A 21696-nucleotide genomic window follows, 5' to 3' on the forward strand; every position below is an offset into this window, starting at 1 on the left:
GCTTCCATCCTTAGAGACTACAAAGAAAAAGATGAAATCAAGGGACTGATCCAGGAACAACTCAACTCTCTTTCTAAGTATGTATACTCCCAGAATAGGCACAGAACTGTTTCTACAATTATTCTATAATTCAAGTATGTTTATTCAGGGAAATTTATTTCACTTCCCAAAGAAGTACCTATAAATACAAGCAGGGACAAAATTATCCTCAAATGGTTCACATTAAGCTTTTTAAATAGCACCTTGCCCTGTCTCACATGATGTTTTTATTCATTTTTGTTATGTGTATTATTATTATTATTTCCCTGAGCATCCAATATTTTCTTCCCACTTAGTGACATCAAAAGCGTTCTCCAGGATCCAAATCTGAACTTGCTACAACGCTGCCTCCTTGTGTCCCGGTAAGTGTCAGTACAGCAGGGTTGTGCACAGTATTAATTGAGAATGCATTTAGATTCATTTTCAGTATTAGAACCTTCTTGTATTTGTTTGTAATTATTCCTATTTAGGGGTCACAGTACCTTTGATCCTGGAACCCTATTGAATTTAAGATTTTATGATTATTTTTCTTTTAATTTTTCTGATCCCTAAAAGTGTCAGTACCACAGAAACCATAAATCATAGAGACACATAACTTAGTAGAATCATTAAAACTACACCAAGTTAGGAGTCTTCCACCTCCATTATTCAGGCTCATGCACACACACATCCATACACTAGGTGGCACTACAACAAAAAAAGTAATTTGCAATTTGGTTCATATTTCTGGAACTGTAATGATGAAAAGTCACAAACTGACGTAAATATTCAAAGCTCTCACAGGTGGTACTTTACCTCTTTTCCGGGCTGAGATAGATGCTTTCAGTCCTGGTGAGACAGCTTTGGCTGCTTGTAGACTGCTGGAGCTGAAGACGGTTCTCAGCCAAGTGTGGCAATCGTTCAGAACCTGCTTGCATTTCCACTGGCAGGGAGCAGAACCGTCTACGCCACCAATATATGACCAGAATCGCTTGTTATCTCTTGCAGAAGCAGAGCCTTGGTCTCTTCTGCCGACCACTGCTGAACTGACACATTTCATTTTTGTTGTTAATTTTAATTTACCTGACCTCCGTCGGCTTTTAAAAATAGTGCCTTTAAAACTGTGGTCTGTAGTGGAAGCTCCACCTACTCACATCATAGGTTAATTTGTTCGAGACCAGCAAGGTTTCAGGGCTGGATGTGGGGACCAGCCCAAGATTTTTTTTTGAGGTGAAAAGCACAGCTCAGTTCCCAATTGGGTATTAGAAAACTGTAATGTATACACTGAGTCAGACATAATGTAAACAGAAGTCTGCGCACAACTCTGGTGGTAGTTTATGAAGTAGTCTGGTGTCATGAATACTCTACCGTGCGACTCCACCGGGCTAGGACACCGGCAAAGGATATAAGTATCGTTTTTTATTTTATTTTTTTTATTTTTATTTTTTTCCCTTTTTATGTTTACTATTGAAATGTTGTTGTATGCATTTGTCAATTTTATTTAATTTCTGTATTTTCTTAAATGGGTGTGTATAGAGTATTTACAGAGTGTTAACTTTTAGTTTTAGTTACTTTTTCTTATTTGTAAGTCGCTTTGGATAAAAGCGTCTGCTAAATGACTATAAGTAAGTAAAGTAAGTCATGAGCAGCAAATTATAACTCCACGTCTCTCTCTATGCAAGGGTTTATAGCATACCAACAAGAGCACCTAAGAACCTAAGAACACTTCATTTTATAGAACACTATTATTTACCCTAAACTCATGTAATGCATATATTCACATTTTCAATACTTATTTTTGATTTATTATTTCTGTTTTATCATTTTTTATAAAGAAATCTGATAACAGTTTTGTGGACCTTAATGGTGTTCGTTGTTTTGCGTGTATAGACTTCTCTATAGACTTCTCTATAGACTTCCCTCTTTACTTCCTTCTTTCCTTTAATATTTTCATGAGTCACATAGACTAGAGTGGAAAGATGCAAGGTCATGCAAGATCAAGCATTGCATTTTACATGACAACTCATAGATAGCCTGTCTAGCATGCTGTGAATACAGATGAGAAGTGATACAAACAGTGCAGCATCCCAGTGCTGTTATACTAAACAGCTTCACTTAAATATTACACTGCTTGTTATCTCAAATTAATGGAATGTAACAATTTTTTTTAGCTACCAATAAAAGTGGAGTGTATAATATTTAAAGAATTTTAATTTTTTCCACAGTCAACATAATTCATTTTTTTTCCACAACAGTCAATGTCAAATATGTGAAAAAAATGTGTGTATAATAGATTCTAACTCTCTTGACAGTAGGAAAAGCCTCATTCATTTATTTGTTATTAGGCTGTTTGGTGATGAATCAGACCTTCAGTTTTGGACAGTGGCTGCTCATTACATCCGGTCTTTTGCCCAGAGCTGCCAGCCCAGCAGATCTGTCCCAGAAGGCCAAACACCAGCTGAGGGCCCTCAGAGCAGCCACCTGGATATTTGCCACGACATCCTATGTGAAAGCTCATTCTTCCAGGTATGAGCCGCTGACAGTTCATGTACTGAAAGTGTCATGAAACCCTAAAACACATTTTTGAGATGTTAACATATATGAACAGGTTGTGAAAACAACTTTAGCACTCCTTATGTGTATTATTTAGGTAAAAGTGGTTATTTTTCATTTTTTTAAGCAATTTCGTTCTTCTGGTTCAAAAAGCAAAGTTGACCCTACGTCACGGAAAGTAAGTTAATCTGGAGTGTGGATTGGCTGCCGTGGCTGGACAGTACGTCTACGTCATCAGTTTTCTGAGCTTTTTTCAGTGTTATTCATGAGAGTTAACTCTTAAGATCCAACCTCTGCGCTGTATTATGCAGTCAAGTCAAGTCACCTTTATTTATATAGCGCTTTTAACAATGTAAATTGTCAAAGCAACTGCACAATATCAAAAAAGGAAAATAGTGTGTCAATAATGTAAAATTAAAAAATTTAAAAAAAGATTTTCAGTTAAAGGCATTTCATTATTGAATTCAGGAATGTCATCATCAAGCTCAGTTCAGTTTAAATAGTGTTTTTGCAATCAAGTCGACGATATGGCTGGAAATGAAGTGTCCCCAACTAAGCAAGCCAGAGGCGACAGCGGCAAGGAACCAAAACTCCATCTGTGACAGAATGGAGAAAAAAACTTTGGGAGAAACCAGGCTCAGTCGGGGGGCCAGTTCTCCTCTGGCCAAACGAACCAGCAGTTCAATTCCAACTGCAGCAAAGTCAGATTGTAAGGGCTCAACTGGTTCCAGTGGTCTTTCCCGGTGGCTCTCTAAATGGCGGGGTCCTCACTGGGGATCTGTCTCTGGCGCTCATATCGGTGTCTTGGCCTCCGCTGACGTTCAGGGCTGTAGAGGTCGTCTCTGGGTGCTGATCCACCATCTGAACTGGATACGGACTGGATCTGGTGACTGCAGTGACCATCTGGGCTGGATAAGGACCGGATCGGGTGGCTACGGTGACTAGGGATATGTCCCTGGGGCTCATCCAGGTGTCCGGCCTCCGCCGGCGATCAGGGCCACATACATCATCTTCCGGCGCCGATCCACCATCTGATCTGGACACGGACTGAGAAACAGAATAGAAACAGACAAATATTAGCGTAGATCCCATTCTTCTTATGATGTAACGAGTACATCATGTGTTATGGGGAGTGTTCACGGTTCCGGTTGATCTAATTAATGCGGCCTAACAATCCTTTAACGGATTTGAATAATAGAAGTGTATTAGTGTGTTATGTGTAAGACAGGTTAAAGAAATGTGTCTTTAATCTAGATTTAAACTGACAGAGTGTGTCTGCCTCCCGAACAGTATTAGGTAGATTGTTCCAGAGTTTGGGTGCTAAATAGGAAAAGGATCTGCCACCCGCAGTCGATTTTGATATTCTAGGTATTATCACATGGCCAGAGTTTTGAGAACGCAGCAGACGTGGAGGACTATAATGTAATAAGAGCTCGCTCAAGTACTGAGGAGCTAAGCCATTCAGGGCTTTATAAGTAATTAACAAGATTTTAAAATCTATACGATGTTTGATGGGGAGCCAATGCAGTGTTGACAGAACCCGGCTAATATGGTCGTACTTCCTGGTTCTAGTAAGGACTCTAGCTGCTGCATTTTGGACCAACTGTAATTTGTTGATCAAGCGTGCAGAACAACCACCCAATAAAGCATTACAATAGTCTAACCTTGAGGTCATAAATGCATGAATTAGTATTCCTGCATTTGACGTTGCGAGCATAGGTCGCAATTTAGATATGTTTTTGAGATGGAAAAACACAGTTATACAGATGCTAGAAACATGGCTTTCAAATGAAAGATTGCTATCAAACAGCACACCTAGGTTCCTAACTGATGAAGAAGAATTGACAGAGCAGCCGTCAAGTGTTAGATATTGTTCTAGATTATTACATGTGGGGTTTTTAGGTCTGATAATTAACACCTCTGTTTTTTCCGAATTTAGCAGTAAGAAGTTACTCGTCATCCAGTTTTTTATATCGACTATGCATTCCGTTAGTTTCTCAATTTGGTATGTTTCACTGGGCCGCAAAGAAATGTAGAGCTGAGTATCATCAGCATAACAGTAAAACTAACACCATGTCTCCTGATAATATATCCCAAGGGTAACATGTAAAGCGTGAAAAGTAACGGCCCTAGTACTGAGCCTTGAGGTACTCTGTATTGCACTTGTGATCGATATGATAACTCTTCATTCACTGCTACGAACTGATGCCGTTCAGATAAGTACGATTTGAACCATGCTAATGCACTTCCACTAATGCCAACAAAGTGTTCTAGTCTATTTAAAAGTATGTTGTGGTCGATAGTGTCGAACGCAGTGCTAAAATCCAGTAGAACTAATAAAGAGATACAACTACGATCAGATGATAGAAGCAGGTCATTTGTAACTCTAATGAGAGCAGTCTCAGTACTATGATACGGTCTAAATCCTGACTGGAATTCCTCACAAATACTATTTTTCTCTAAGAAGGAATATAATTGCGAGGATACTACCTTTTCTAGTATCTTTGACAGAAAAGGGAGATTTGAGATTGGTCTGTAATTAACTAAATCTTTGGGGTCAAGTTGTGTTTTTTTAATGAGAGGCTTAATAACAGCCAATTTGAAGGTTTTGGGGACATATCCTAATGACAGTGATGAATTAATAATAGCCAAAAGAGGATCTATAACTTCTTGAAGCAGCTCTTTTAGTAGTTTAGATGGAATAGGGTCTAACATACATGTTGTTGGTTTAGATGATTTAACAAATTTATACAATTCTTCCTCTCCTATAGTAGAGAATGAGTGAAATTGTTCCTCAGGGGATCTATAGTGCACTATCTGATGCGATATTGTAGCTGACGGCTGCATGATTAAAATTTTATCTCTGATAGAAACGATCTTGGAAGTAAAGTAGTTCATAAAATCATTACTGCTGTGCTTTTGGGAAATGCCAACACCTGTTGATGCTTTATTTTTCATTAATTTAGTGACTGTATTGAATAAATACCAGGGGTTATGTTTGTTTTCTTCTAGAAGAGACGAAAAGTAATCAGATCTAGCAGTTTTTAATGCTTTTCTGTAGGATAGGGTATTTTCCCGCCAGGCTATATACGAAATACCTCTAGTTTTGTTTTCCCCCATCTGCGCTCCATTTTCCGGGCTGCTCTCTTTAAGGTGCAAGTGTGCTCATTATACCATGGAGTCAGACTGTTTTCTTTGATCTTTCTTAAGCATAAAGGAGCAACTGTATCTAAAGTGCTATGCTCTCTTTAAGGTGCAAGTGTGCTCATTATACCATGGAGTCAGACTGTTTTCTTTGATCTTTCTTAAGCATAAAGGAGCAACTGTATCTAAAGTGCTAGAAAAGAGAGAGTCCATAGTTTCTGTTACATCAAGTTTTTCTGCGCTCTTGGATATGCTGAGGAATTGAGAAAAATCAGGAACATTACTTACAAAGCAGTCTTTTGTGGTAGAGGTGATGGTTCTACCATACTTGTAACAAGGTGTAGAATTTACAGTTTTAGCTATATGGAGTTTACACAAGACTAGATAATGATCTGAGATATCATCGCTTTGCTGCAGAATTTCAACACCACTAACATCAATTCCATGTGACCGTATTAAATCTAGAGTATGATTTCTACAATGAGTAGGTCCGGAAACGTGTTGTTTCACCCCAATAGAGTTCAGAATGTCTGTGAATGCTGATCCTAATGCATCTTTTTCATTATCGACATGGATATTAAAATCGCCAACAATTAAGACTTTATCTGCAGCCAGCACTAACTCAGATAGAAAATCAGCAAATTCTTTAATAAAGTCTGTGTGGTGCCCTGGTGGCCTGTATACAGTAGCCAGTACAAACATCACAGGGGACTTATCACTAACACGTGTTTCTCTAGATAATGTTATACGCAGCACCATAACTTCAAACGAGTTATACTTAAAGCCTGCCCTCCGAGAAATACTGAGAATATTGCTATAAATTGTAGCAACACCTCCCCCTTTACCTTTTGGACGTGGCTCATTTTTACAGCAGTAATCTTGGGGGGTGGACTCATTTAAAGTAATGTATTCATCTGGTTTTAGCCATGTTTCTGTCAAACAGAGCAAATCTAGATTATAATCATTGATCAAATCATTTACAAAAAGTGCTTTTGTAGAAAGGGACCTGATATTCAGTAAGCCAAGCTTTATTAATTGTTTCTCTGTATTGTAAACATTTTTTATTTGTTGAACATCAATTAAATTGTTACTCTTAATTTGGTTTGGACGTTTTCTGTATTTTCTAGTTCGGGGAACAGACACAGTCTCTATAGTGGGATATCTGGGTGAAGGAGTCTCTATGTGCTGAGAATTAACTGATTTCTGTGATGTAAGGCGGCTAGCAGATGGTCGGTTTAGCCAGTCTGTCTGCTTCCTGACCTGGGCCCCAGTTAGTCAAGTACGAACTCTAAGACTATGTGCCATATTTCTAGAGAGAAGAGCGGCACCACCCCAGGAGGGATGAACAAAATCTCTTTTCAACAGGTCAGGTCTGCCCCAAAAGCTCGTCCAATTGTCTATAAAATCTGTGTTATTCTGCGGGCACCACTTAGACATCCAGCCATTGAGTGACGACAGTCTGCTATGAATCTCATCGCCACGGTAAGCGGGCCAGAGCATATTACGGTATCTGACATCGTACTTGCAAGTTCACACACCTCTTTAACATTATTTTTAGTGATCTCCGACTGGCGAAGTCGAACATCATTAGCGCCGACGTGAATAACAATCTTACTGAATTTACGTTTAGCATTAGCCAGCACTTTTAAATTTGCCAAAATGGCAGGTGCTCTGGCTCCCGATAAACAATGGATAGTCCATAGTGGTGGCTGGTGTCTCTATTTTCACGTTTCATACAATAGAATCGCCAATAACCAGAGCACTTTCATCAGGTTTCTCAGTGGGTGTGTCACTGAGTGGGGAGAACCTGTTTGATGTTCTGATCAGACCGGAAGAGCGGTGTTTTAACCCGCGACTAGGCCGCCTCACAGTCACCCAGCTGCCCTGCTGCACGGGCTCAACCGGAACCGAACAATGTACAGGACTCCTTGAGCTAGTCGCATCCCAAGCAGTATCTACAGCCCTGACATTCTTACTGTCCTCAACTAAAGTTTGGATGCGCGTCTCTAATTCTGAAACCTTCTCTGTCAGCCTAACTATTTCCCTGCATTTATCACATGTGAATCCCTCATCAACCGCCGACAGAGAGAGATAAACTATACATGTGACATGAAGTGCAAACAGCAATTGCAGGAGAAGAAGACATTACTCACCGTGACTGATGAATGATACCAACTGAACTTAGCACTCACCACTGTTGTTTGATGAACTCGTGAAAAACGGAGTGAGAGAGAAATGAAAACGGAGCAAGAAAAAAGAAAACAATAATAGGCGCGAGAAACGCGAGTAACAAGCTAACCAGCTGATGCGCTGCACTCGCGGTTTTAAAAAGCGAACAATCAAATTAGTTAGATTAGTTTCCTGAAATATGGTGGGAATTAAGTTATATATTATCACTTTAAACATCAGAGAGTGAAAGTAAGGTAAAGATTCAATAAAAAAGCGGAGCTACAAACGCAAACCTCTCAGCAGCACAACAGACAGGAACAGACTGAAGCAATCGATCACAGCGGACAATTCAAATTTCATGCAAAAGCTTCCGCGCTGTCAGTTCACCTCTGTAAACATGATCGTAACAATATTTAATATGTAACAACATGTGGAGCACACATGAGAGAGCAGTTTCTGTGCTGAGTGCAGCGATGAGATTAACAACACTCGCTACGTGGATCATAGTTCATAGGAGTTTGTGAACACATTTCATATTCTCCCATGCTCCAAACATGAACCAGCACGAGCAACATATGTCTTCTTCAAATAAAAGATGCAATAAGGGCATTCGCTGATACACTGGCAGCTGTGGCTCGTCTGATCACGAACGCAATGACACAACAGATTATTGTGATACACAGCAAACGATACAGTACGAAAATTCAAAGAGGAATAAACAGAAAGTAACTGCCTTTATCCTTTCTGTTTTAAAGATATTTTAATATTCATTTGTCTGTATAATGAGTAGGTCTGTGTTTTATTGGTTGTTTTCTCCCCTCTCCCCACCTACCACTTTTCCACACCCATTTCTGGAGTCTTTTTCCGATCCAAGGTGTGAAAGACCAGTGCTGAAACAGCGGGGTTTCATGACACTTGAACAACACATGGTTATATTATGTGAAGTGAAGTGAAGTGACATACGGCCAAGTATGGTAACCCATACTCGGAATTCGTGCTCTGCATTTAACCCATCCAACGTGCACACACACAGCAGTGAACACACACACACCGTGAACACACACCCGGAACAGTGGGCAGCCATTTATGCTGCGGCGCCCGGGGAGCAATCCCTGCCGGCCCGAGACTCGAACCCACAACCTTTGGATTACGAGTCCGACTCTCTAACCATTAGGCCACGACTTCCCATGGAAGAGGATATTATAGCCACAGCACCAACTAGAGAAGAATGCTCTGAGTCTTTGTCCCCCGGCTTGGTTTTCACCCTATGTGACCACTCCACTGTGAAATAAATTTTGTGTGTTTTTAAATAATTCTATTTCAAACATATTTCCTTTAAATTTAATGTAACGGGTGGAATGATATTTATCTTTTGGTTGCGATGCGGGTGCAAGCCAGGTGGTGACAGGCACGGGGGTGTTGCGGGTCCAATAGCCAAGACTACAGTGGTGTGAAAAAGTGTTGGCCCCCTTCCTGATTTTTTATATTTTTGCATGTTTGTCACACTTTAATGTTTCAGATCATCAAACAAATTTAAATATTAATCAAAGATAACACAAGTAAAAACAACATGCAGTTTTTGAATGAAGTTTTTTATTTTGAAGGGAAAACAAAATCCAAACCCACATGGCCCTGTGTGAAAAAGTGCTTGCCCCCAAACCTAATAACTGGTTGGGCCACCCTTAGCAGCAACAACTGCAATCAAACGTTTGCGATAACTTGCAATGAGTCTGTTACAGCGCTGTGGAGGAATTTTGGCCCACTCATCTTGGCAGAATCGTTGTAATTCAGCCACATTGGAGGGTTTTCGAGCATGAACCGCCTTTTTAAGGTCATGCCACAGCATCTCAATAGGATTCAGGTCAGGAATCTAGGCCACTCCAAAGTCTTCATTTTGTTTTTCTTCAGCCATTCAGAGGTGGATTTGCTGGTGTGTTTTTGGATCATTGTCCTGCTGCAGAACACAAGTTCGCTTCAGCTTGAGGTCACGAACAGATGGCCGGACATTGTCCTTCAGGATTTTTTGGTAGACAACTGAATTCATGATTCCATTTATCACAGCAAGTCTTCCAGGTCCTGAAGCAGCAAAACAGCCCCAGACCATCACACTACCACCACCATATTTTACTGTTGGGATGATGTTCTTTTTCTGAAATGCTGTTACTTTTACGCCAGATGTAATGGGACACACACCTTCCAAAAAGTTCAACTTTTGTCTCGTCAGTCCACAGAGTATTTTCCCAAAAGTTTTGGGGATCATCAAGATGTTTTCCGGCAAAACTGAGACGAGCCTTTATGTTCTTTTTGCTCAGCAGCGGTTTTCGTCTTGGAACTCTGCCATGCAGGCCATTTTTGCCCAGTCTCTTTCTTATGGTGGAGTCATGAACACTGACCTTAACTGAGGCAAGTGAAGCCTGCAGTTCTTTAGATGTTGTTGTGGGGTCTTGTGACCTCTTGGATGAGTCGTCGCTGTGCTCTTGGGGTAATTTTGGTCGGCCGGCCACTCCTGGGAAGGTTCACTACTGTTCCATGTTTTTGCCATTTGTGGATAATGGCTCTCACTGTGGTTCGCTGGAGTCCCAAAGCTTTAGAAATGGCTGTATAACCTTTTCCAGACTGATAGATCTCAATTACTTTCTTTCTCATTTGTTCCTGATTTTTTTTGGATCTCAACACGATGTGCAGCTTTTGAGAATCTTTTGGTCTACCTTTGTCAGGCAGGTCCTATTTAAGTGATTTCTTGATTGTGAACAGGTGTGGCAGTAATCAGGCCTGGGTGTGGCTAGAGAAACTGAACTCAGGTGTGATAAACCACAGTTATGTTTTAACAGGGGAGGGGGGGCAAACACTTTTTCACACAGGGCCATGTGGGTTTGGATTTTGTTTTCCCTTCATAAAAAAAAACTTCATTTAAAAACTGCATGTTGTGTTTACTTGTTATCTTTGATTAATATTTAAATTTGTTTGATGATCTGAAACATTAAAGTATGACAAACATGCAAAAAAAAAAAAAAATCAGGAAGGAGGCCAACTCTTTTTCACACCACTGTATGTTGACTCAGTCCAGTACACGCTGAGCAATGTAGCCAATCGAGCTGCCACTGATTGGCAGCCGTAAAGATTATATTAAAGGGAGCACTCTTTGATAGCTTTTTGTATTTAATCTATTCACAATTTGAATAAAAGTTTTAATAAATGAGTTTTGTCTACCAAATGTAGGAGATTTAATGCAGGTGCGGTTCGGGTCGCAGTTTTTAATGTTGGGTATAGGATTAAATTAGGGTTGCTATCGGATAACGTGTCAGGTGTTCTGTCAGTTACTGCAGGCGTGGGAAGTCGTGACTAGTCGTGCTGCTGCATTCTGCACATGATGGAAGTCCAGCCAGAAGGGCCTGGACAAGAACTTATGTAACATGCTCTGTTGGGAAGAGCTTGAGCTTTCGGATGTTGTGCAATGCACACCTGCATGATCGAGCTGTCTTTACAATGTTCCGACAAGAAGCTCAGTCTTTGCCAGGTTGAGCTGCAGGTGATGTTCCTTCATCCATGCCGAGATGTTCGCCAGGCAGCCTGAGATCCATGCAGCTACTGTTGGATTGTCTGGTTGAAATGAAAGATAAAGCTGTGTGTCATCAGTATAGCAATGGTAGGAGGAACCATGTGCTTGTATAATGGGTCCCAGTGATGTAGTGTATATGGTGAAGAAGAAGGGTCCAAGAACTGATCCCCGGGGAACCCCAGTGACCAGTTGATGTTCTTTGGATACCTCTCCTACTCAGGAAACCCTGAAAGACTTATCTGTGAAATAAGATTCAAACCAGTGGAGTGCTGTTCCTGTGATGGTAGTCAGGAGAATCTGACGATTTTCAGTGTCAAAAGCAGCAGATAGATGCAGCAGAATGAGAACTGATGATTTGGAATCAGCTTTCACTATCTGCAGGGCTACAGGGACCGACAGCCAAGCAGTCTCAATTGAATGGCTGCTTTTGAAACCTGATTGGTTAACGTTCAGTTGGTTATTCTGTGAAATAAATAATGTAACTGTACCTATGAAGGTGTAAACCAAATGATCCATCACATTAGAATAACAAAGGAAAAGCATTCCTCAGGAACGTCTTGTGGATTGCAGGATCTCCAGTGGGGAGGTCCTAACAGAATCTGTTGTTTGTAGCCCTTTGGTCTTCAGGTATAAAATTATATCCCACAGACAGAACTTTGGGAGAAGCTAAAATTCTAACAAGGGTTAAGATTGTTTGAAGGATGGCATGCTAACATCGCTACTGAAGCACTGATACATTCGCAAGCCACCCAAACGACTACACAGCAAAATACATTATAGGTGGTGATACATGGGACAACTTTTTAGGTTAGAAGGGGTAGTATGCAATGGCCTGTCTAGACAGATATTAAAATGGATCATAAAGTGTCATTTGCTGTATTCACATCCAGATATGAGAAATGGGTGGGAGAGGGAAGAGAGGATGACACTACAGAGGAAAGATGGGAGAGTAAAAGGGAGCATAGGTTTCGCCTAAAGGTAACTTGTAGAGGAATTGGTGGTACACAGGTAGTAAGATGTAGGTTAAATGTAATAAAGACATGATCACATATGATTGAAGGTTTTACCAAAATGTTGTCTGATACAGTTGCATGTATAAATTAAGTTGAGGTTTGAGGTTCAGGGCCTGATTTGTTAGTGCTTATGGTGGTAAACGATTGAGATTGAATAAAGCAAGGAATGAGTGGAAGTCTGCAGTGGAAGTCATCTCCAGATGGATGTTGAAATCACATTAAGGCAAAAGACACACTTACCTGAATATATATATATGTGTGTGTGTGTGTGTGTGTGTGTGTGTGTGTATACAGTGCTGCTTGAAAGTTTGTGAACCCTTTAGAATTGTCTATATTTCTGCATAAATATGGCCCAAAACTTCATCAGATTTTCATATAAGTCCTGAAAGTAGACAAAGAGAACCGAATCAAACAAGTGAGAGAAAAATATTTGGTAACACTTTATTTTAAGGTGTCATAATACAGAGTAATTACGTAATTAATTACTTAGTAGTAGTCGTTGTACTTACATGAAACAAAATGTACTTACCATGTAACTAAGTTATGGAACAGCCTGTAATTACAGTTTGTAATTGTTCATGTAATAGGCGGCTACTGTTACACATATGTAACAGGCCGAGTCTGTTACATAGCTACTTGTACACTTAAGTACAATATTGATGCACTTTATTTTAAGTAGCTTATGCCTGTGTAATATTCTGTAATTTTAATGTAAATAGAAAGGTATTACATGTATTTAAGCTGTCTACTGATGGGTTAAATCAAACTAAAGTGCAGCTGGATAAGGTGTACAGTATAGATGCACATGAAGTACACTTAAGTACAATCTTGATTGACTTTATTTTAAGTAGCTTATGTCTGTGTACTTACATTTATAATTACGTTGTATAAAGTCTGCAACACATATGTAACAATCGGTCTTTTACATATGTGTAACAGTAGCTGCCTATTACATCTACATAATTACAAACTGTAATTACAGGTTGTTCCATAACTTAGTTACATGGCAAGTACATTTTGTTTCATGTAATTACAACGGCTACTACTAAGTACTTATGGACAACTTAAAATAAAGTGTTGCCAAATATTTTCTTTGTCATTTATTTATTGAGAAAAATTATCAAGTGTTACATATCTGTGTGTTGCAAAAGTATGTGAAATATTTGTTTCAGTATCTGGTGTTAACCCCCTTTTTCTGCAGTAACTGAAGGTAAAGTTTCTTGTAAATGCTGATCAGTCCTGCACAATAAAATAGGAGTTTTAGCCCATTCCTTAGTGCAGAACCACTTAAACTCTGTGATGTTGGTGGGTTTCCTCCTATGAACTGCTTGATTAGGTCCTTCCACAACATTTTGATTGGATTAAGGTCTGGACTTTGATTCAGCCATTCCAAAACATTAAGGTAACACTATAATAACTGCACGCTATGAATCGTTAGGTAAGCTTTAGTAAATAGCCAGTTCATCCTTAATAAAGCATTGTCCCAACATTAATAGTCATTAGTAAGCAGTTTATAAATACAGCTATAAATGCCTTGTTCTTGATTTATAAGCATATCTATTACAAAAGAAATTTAAAGGCTCTCTTATCTTCCTAAAAGAAAAAGCAAACAAACAAAACACAGAGGGATTGTCAGACTTTTGATTCTGTTTTGCCCCGTTGTTCTTCCTGGTTTTCCTTATTTGGTCATTTTCCTGTCCTTGTTTAGTTTGATTGTCATTCTTATCACCTGTTCCTTGTTAGTTTACTCATTAGTCCCTCGTTTGGTTCAGTATTTATAGCCCTGCCGTTCCCCTGTTTCTTTGTCCTGTCTCACGTCGTTTTAAGTGAAAACGACGTGGAAGACTTTGTTCGATTGACTATCTGCCTCCTTTGCACTCCTTTGAGCTTCTTGCTCCAGCCACCCGTGACAGGAATACAGAACTCAGAAATGTTTAATTCAAGATGCAAATAAATGAAACTGTACACTTGAATTTTTATTTCATTTTTTTCTATGATATTGCAGAGGTTTATTTTTCATTTTTTATCAAGTGTACAGTTGTACAGTTTCATTTTTTGCATCTTGAAAAAATATGTCTGTATTCTGTGTTGTGTTTAACTTTTCTAAATTAAATTAAATTTAAGCAAATTTTTTTTTTCCCATTTTAAAGTTAAATTATTCTATCTAATGCACTTTGAGAGTTCAAAATTAAGAGCTCCAAGCAGCTTTCAGCCTCTAACATGAAATATTCGACATACAGTAGTAGTTCTTTACAGGGTTTTTTTTATCCGATTGCACTGCTTTTCCATGTTTTTTTCTGTGTAAACATGGACCCATTTAACTGAATGAAAGTATGACAATCATGTGTCTATCTCCACCAATAATGTAAATATTGAGCCTGGATGCCTTTTTGCAGAGTCTCATGTATGAAATGGCATTGTAAATAGGCAGCGCTCAAGTTAAAAGAAGTTCAATTCCGATCTTCAGCCCCATGCAAACCCCTACCTGCTGAAACATGGACCACGCCCTACCCCAAACACCCCCCCCCAACCTTACCACACCAAAGAAAAAACTGTATGGAACTTTTTTTTGTGCAATTCGAAGTGTGCTACACACAGGTGAGTGGGCCTGTACAAACCACCTGTAGTAACACACTCTCCTCTATGTGCACTGGACACTTTACACACACTGCTGCGTGTACACAATCCCACAAAAGACTCAGCAATATATGTATGTTTACATGCTCATGCACTACAAATCATCCTGCACTGTTCCCCAACCAGCTGCTTGACTCAAAATGTCTCTCTTTGCACATGTACAGTATTTGTGAAGCATTCGTATAGTTTGTATTTTTTATCTTCTATTTTTTAGTTTGTATAGGATAAATACTTATATATAGTATACTTATAGTTAAATCTGTCAGTAGGTTAGTTGTGTATAGGTTTATAGTGTTTTTTACTTCATTGTTGTATGTCTTTATTTATGTAGCACCGTGGTCCTGCGAGGCACGACATTCCGTTCCACTGTATGTCCCCACATGTAGCGGAATGACAATAAAGCTCAACACAAAAGGGCATTATGTGTGAATGTGACCTAGAGATATGAGCGCATCACACGTCAGCGGTTTCCTCTTTACTGTTATCATCGCAGATGAATCGCCTTCAATTATGAACATGATATTGTGTAGCTTGTCAGTGATCTACGGCTCTGTGTATTAAATGCCGCTCCATCTAAAAGCACGTGATGGGGATTAACTACTAATCACAGAACCGGCTTTACTGACGAGATGCGCATGACATTTGCATGCAATTTATCATGCAGCCCTAGTTCTCTATATAAAGTAGGATGTCGTCTGCATGTAATAATATTTTATGGGTAATATTGTCAGATCTGTTAATATTGTCATTTTGTCTAATGGCTGCTGCTAGGGGTTTTATAAATTGTGCAAATACTAGTGGAGTTAGTGGACATCCCTGCATCGTTATATGTTGTCACAATTCACATTTAAACAAATGATTTTCTGTGACATGTTCCACAAATACTGTTAATCAAAACTTTTTTTTTTTTTTTTCTTGCACCCAGAACTTTCATCTACGGAACACAAAATTACTTCTAAATCACTTTTCTCTCTCTCATTTAGAGGTTTCAGCTGGAGCGTGTTCGTCTTCAAGAAGTGAAACGATCCAGCTATGAACACACCAAAAAGTGTGCTGACCAGCTTCTGCTGCTGGGACAGGTAAGCTACAAAATGCATTTGATGAGTTTATATATGTCATTATAATACAGTAAAAAAATGCAGTTAAAATACTAACATTTGGCTTAAAAGTGGCTTAAAGTTTACTAATCATTTAGTACTTTTTAAGACAATATACTTATTAATTCTTCCACAAAGTGAAGTGAAGTGACATACTGCCAAGTATGGTGACCCATACTCGGAATTCGTGCTCTGCATTTAACCCATCCAACGTGCACACACACAGCAGTGAACACACACACACACACCGTGAACACACACCCAGAGCAGTGGGCAGCCATTTATGCTGCGGCGCCCGGGGAGTAGTTGGGGGTTCGGTGCCTTGCTCAAGGGCACCTCAGTCGTGGTATTGAGGGTGGAGAGAGCGCTGTACATTCACTCCCCCCACCTACTATCCCTGCCGGCCCGAGACTCGAACCCGCAACCTTTGGATTACGAGTCCGACTCTCTAACCATTAGGCCACGACTTCCCAAAGTAAGATATTGGCTGTGTCCAAATTCAGGGTCTGCATCCTTCGGAGTACTCATTTGAAGGATGTTACGTCACAGCGCCGCGACGAAGGCTGTCCAAATTCGTAGGATCCTTCAAATGCGGCCCACAAATACGTCCTCCTTTTCCCCGAATTGGAAGGATGGGTGTGGTGGATCCTTTCCCGTCCTACCTATCCCATAATTCTTTTCGGCAGAGCGTAATGGCGGACGAAGCGAGCGGTAGCGGAGTGGGAGAGGAGTTTCTCTGACAAAACAAGCTAAAGTTTATGCTTCGGCTCAATGAATTTGTAGGAGAAATTAGTAGAATACTTAAAAACAAATAAAAATAGGCTATAATGGCTTACCTGGATGTGGCTGTCTTGTAGTCTGATATAAAAAACTCTCCGACAACGAGCAAAGAACGTATTTAATTTATTTAATTGCTTTATTTCTTCCAAAAGAATTAAAATGAGGAGAATAACTCTTTGTTTGTCCATTTTCCCGCTTCTTGCTTGGCGCTGTCACGGTTGCTAGGCGACAGGATATGAGCAACGGGTAAGAGAGGGAACTGAAAGAAGGGTAGGCTGTCCAAATTCACAAACACCGACTTCCGGGTTTTGCGGACGTCGGAGGATCCCTCCTCCTTCAACCGGGTAGGAAGGATCCTAAGGAGGATGCAGACCCTGAATTTGGACACAGCCATTGATACAGTAATTTTATTACAACTTTATTTCTAATCTAATTAATTACATGATGTGCAGATTAATTAATCTGTTAAAGGTGCCATAGAATGAAAAACTGTCTTTACCCTGGCATATTTAAATAATAACAGTTCTGTACATGGAAATGACATACAGTGAGCCTCAAACACCATAGTTTCCTCCTTCATATGTAAATCTCGTGATTAAAAAAGACCACTGAAAAACAGGCGAATCAGAACATAACACCGACTGTGACGCAACAGTCGGGATCACTACGCCCCCAACATTTGCATAAACCCGCCCTTGTTCTAAGCCGGCCGAACCATCAGAAGCTCTGCAGGTATTGTAAATAAACAAGCGCGGACAACAGCGAAAATAACAAAATAAATTTTATGTTCCAGGCCGTGCAGGGGGTGTGAAGTGCAGGGATGGGTTGGTGTCTGTATTCAGAAAGGCACAGAAAGCAAATAACGCGAGCCACTAAAGGGACATGGTTAGCTCCTGTTACAGTACATACGATTTCACTCTCAGTAAGGAGAGATGAGGATGATGGCGAATGACTTACAGATCCTGAGCACCACTGACAAGCATCTGATCTTGTGAAATGTGTGGTAAGTACTGTTGCTCCATAATGTAAACATAGTTTGTGTGATCGCGTCTCTTGAAAGTGAAACTATAACGCGATCGATGGATCGTTCAAAAGCAGTTTCAATGCCTCGCATATTAATAACGGCTCCATGATGCCCGCGTTTTATATACAGTATAATTACCCGACGATATAACTGCGAGAGAAAGTATTTAAATATATATTTTCCTCCCTGTGCTTCCTTCTTGCTGATGAGCCGTACTGTGAAACAGCCAATCAGAGTAGAGCTCATTATTATTCATGACCCTGCCAAATAAGCCAATAACAGACCGTTTCATTCTAGGGAGAAATTCTAGGGTTGTAAATGGACATGTAAAATCGTTTCTGGAGATTTTTTGCCCTTACCTAAGCCACATACCTTCTGTGTAGATATCAGAGAACAATTTAAAATACTGTATCAATGCATTCTATGGCACCTTTAAGCATTATGCTGAAAAATTACCCCCAAAAGATAATTCACTAAGATAATTAAATAAGCAAAACATTGAATAGACATTACAAAAAAGTGGCTTTAGAAATATATATATGGTGTGAAAAAGTTTTTGCCCACTTCCTGTTTGCTTGCATATTTGTCACACTTGAATGATTCAGATTATCAAACAAATTTTAATATTACACAAAAATAACCTGAGTAAATGTAAAATGCAGTTTCTAACAATGATTTCATTTATTAAGGGAAAAAAAGCTGTCCAAACCTGCCTGGCCCTACGTGAAAAAGTAATTGCCCCTAAATCTAATAACTGGTTGTGCCACCTTTTGCAGTAACAACTGCAATCAAGCGTTTGCGATAACTGGCTATGAGTCTTTCACATTGCTGTGGAGGAATTTTGGCCTACTCTTCTTTGAAGATTGTTTTAATTCAGCCACATTGGAGGGTTTTCAAGCATGAATGGACTGTTTAAGGTCATGCCACAGCATCTCAATCGGATTTCCGGACTTTGACTTGGCCACTCCAAAACCTTAATTTTGTTTTTCTTGCCGTTCAGAGGTGGACTTGCTGGTGTGTTTGGGATCATTGTCCTGCTGCATAACACAAGTGTTCTTGAGCTTGAGGTCACAAACTGACGACCGGACATTCTTCTTCAGGATTTTCTGATAGAGTGCAGAATTCATGGTTCCATCAATTATGGCAAGTCGTCCAGGTCCTGAAGCTGCAAAGCAGCCCCAGACCATCACACTACCACCACCATGTTTGACTGTTGGTATGATGTTCTTTTTATGAAATGTTGTGTTGGTTTACGCCAGATGTAACGGGACACACACCTTCCAAAAAGTTAAACTTTTGTCTCATCAGTCCACAGAATATTTGCCCAAAAGTCTTATGGGTAATCAAGATATTCTTTTTGGCAAATGTGAGATGAGCCTTTGTGTTCTTTTTGGTCAGCAGAGGCTTTTGCCTTGGAACTCTCCCATGGATGCCGTTTTTGCCCAGTCTCTTATTGTTGAAGACCAGCAGTTCTTTAGATGTTGCTCTGGGTTCTTTTATGACCTCCTGGATGAGTCGTCGTTGCGCTCTTGGGGTAATTTTTGTAGGCCAGCCACTCCTGGGAAGGTTTACAACTGTTACAAGTTTTCTCCATGTGTGGATAATGGCTCTGACTGTGGTTCGCTGGAGTCCCAAAGCCTTAGAAATGGCTTTATAACCCTTTCCAGACTGATACATGTCAACTAATTTGTTTCTCATCTGTTTATGAATTTCTTTAGAATGCGGCATGATGTGTTGCTCTTTAAGCATTCTTTACTTTGTCAGCCAGGTTCTATTTAAGTGATTTCTTGGTTCAACAGGTCTGGTAGTAATCAGGCCAGGGTTTGGCTAGTGAAATTTAACTCTGCTTTCTATAATAATGTGGTTAATCACAGTTCTTTCATGATTTAACAGGAGGGGGCAATTTATTTTTCTCGTAGGGCCAGGTAGGTTTGGACAGCTTTTTCCCTTAATAAATGAAATCATCATTTAAAAACTGCATTTTGTATTTACTTGGGAAAAAAACTTTTCACGGCACTGTGTATGTATGTGTGTGTGTGTGTGTGTGTGTGTGTGTGTGTGTGTACACCAATTGTGCAAGTTCTCCCACTTAAAAAGATGAGAGAGGCCTGTAATTTTCATCATAGGTACACTTCAACTATGAGAGACAGAATGGGGGGAAAGAATCCAGGAAATCAGATTGTAGGATTTTTAATGAATTAATTGGTAAATTCCTCTGTAAAATATGTATTTGGTCACCTACAAACAAGCAAGATTTCTGGCTCTCACAGACCTGTAACTTCTTCTTTAAGAGGCTCCTCTGTCCTCCACTCGTTACCTGTATTAATGGCACCTGTTTGAACTAGTTATCGTATAAAAGACACCTGTCCACAACCTCAAACAGTCACACTCCAAACTCCACTATGGCCAAGACCAAAGAGCTGTCGAAGGACACCAGAAACAAAATTGTAGACCTGCACCAGGCTGGGAAGACTGAATCTGCAATAGGCAAGCAGCTTGGTGTGAAGAAATCAACTGTGGGAGCAATTATTAGAAAATGGAAGACATATACAAGACCACTGATAATCTCCCTCGATCTGGGGCTCCACGCAAGATCTCACCCCGTGGGGTCAAAATGATCACAAGAATGGTGAGCAAAAATCCCAGAACCACACGGGGGGACCTAGTGAATGACCTGCAGAGAGCTGGGACCAAAGTAACAAAGGCTACCATCAGTAACACACTACGCCACCAGGGACTCAAATCCTGCAGTGCCAGACGTGTCCCCCTGCTTAAGCCAGTACATGTCTGGGCCCGTCTGAAGTTTGCTAGAGAGCATTTGGATGATCCAGAAGAGGATTGGGAGAATGTCATATGGTCAGATGAAACCAAAATAGAACTTTTTGGTAAAAACTCAACTCGTCGCGTTTGGAGGAGAAAGAATGCTGAGTTGCATCCAAAGAACACCATACCTACTGTGAAGCATGGGGGTGGAAACATCATGCTTTGAGGCTGTTTTTCTGCAAAGGGACCAGGATGACTGATCCGTGTAAAGGAAAGAATGAATGGGGCCATGTATCGTGAGATTTTGAGTGAAAACCTCCTTCTATCAGCAAGGGCATTGAAGATGAAATGTGGCTGGGTCTTTCAGCATGACAATGATCCCAAACACACCGCCCGAGCAATGAAGGAGTGGCTTCGTAAGAAGCAATTCAAGGTCCTAGAGTGGCCTAGTCAGTCTCCCGATCTCAACCCCATAGAAAATCTTTGGAGGGAGTTGAAAGTCTGTGTTGCCCAGCGACAGCCGCAAAACATCACTGCTCTAGAGGAGATCTGCATGGAGGAATGGGCCAAAATACCAGCAACAGTGTGTGAAAACCTTGTGAAGACTTACAGAAAACATTTGACCTGTCATTGCCAACAAAGGGTATATAACAAAGTATTGAGATTAACTTTTGTTATTGACCAAATACTTATTTTCCACCTTAATTTGCAAATAAATTCTTTAAAAATCAGACAATGTGATTTCCTGGATTCTTTCCCCCCATTCTGTCTCTCATAGTTGAAGTGAATGACCTGCAGAGAGCTGGGACCAAAGTAACAAAGGCTACCATCAGTAACACACTACGCCACCAGGGACTCAAATCCTGCAGTGCCAGACGTGTCCCCCTGCTTAAGCCAGTACATGTCTGGGCCCGTCTGAAGTTTGCTAGAGAGCATTTG

The 21696-nt window shown here is 40.2% G+C and overlaps 1 protein-coding gene across 1 annotated transcript in view; it reads left to right on the forward strand.

Annotated features, from left to right (window-relative positions):
• Nucleotides 1-21696, forward strand: part of LOC306882667 (WD repeat-containing protein 11-like) — a 133191-nt gene that overhangs the window by 84554 nt on the left and 26941 nt on the right. Inside the window, exons 21-24 of the mRNA XM_079437474.1 lie at nucleotides 15-77; nucleotides 336-401; nucleotides 2364-2544; nucleotides 16077-16172. Of these exons, the coding sequence (XP_079293600.1) occupies nucleotides 15-77; nucleotides 336-401; nucleotides 2364-2544; nucleotides 16077-16172 (406 nt within the window). The remainder of the gene's footprint in view (nucleotides 1-14; nucleotides 78-335; nucleotides 402-2363; nucleotides 2545-16076; nucleotides 16173-21696) is intronic.

The sequence above is a fragment of the Barbus barbus genome (genome assembly GCF_936440315.1).
Source record: "Barbus barbus genome assembly, chromosome: 16".
NCBI classification, from domain to species: domain Eukaryota; kingdom Metazoa; phylum Chordata; class Actinopteri; order Cypriniformes; family Cyprinidae; genus Barbus; species Barbus barbus.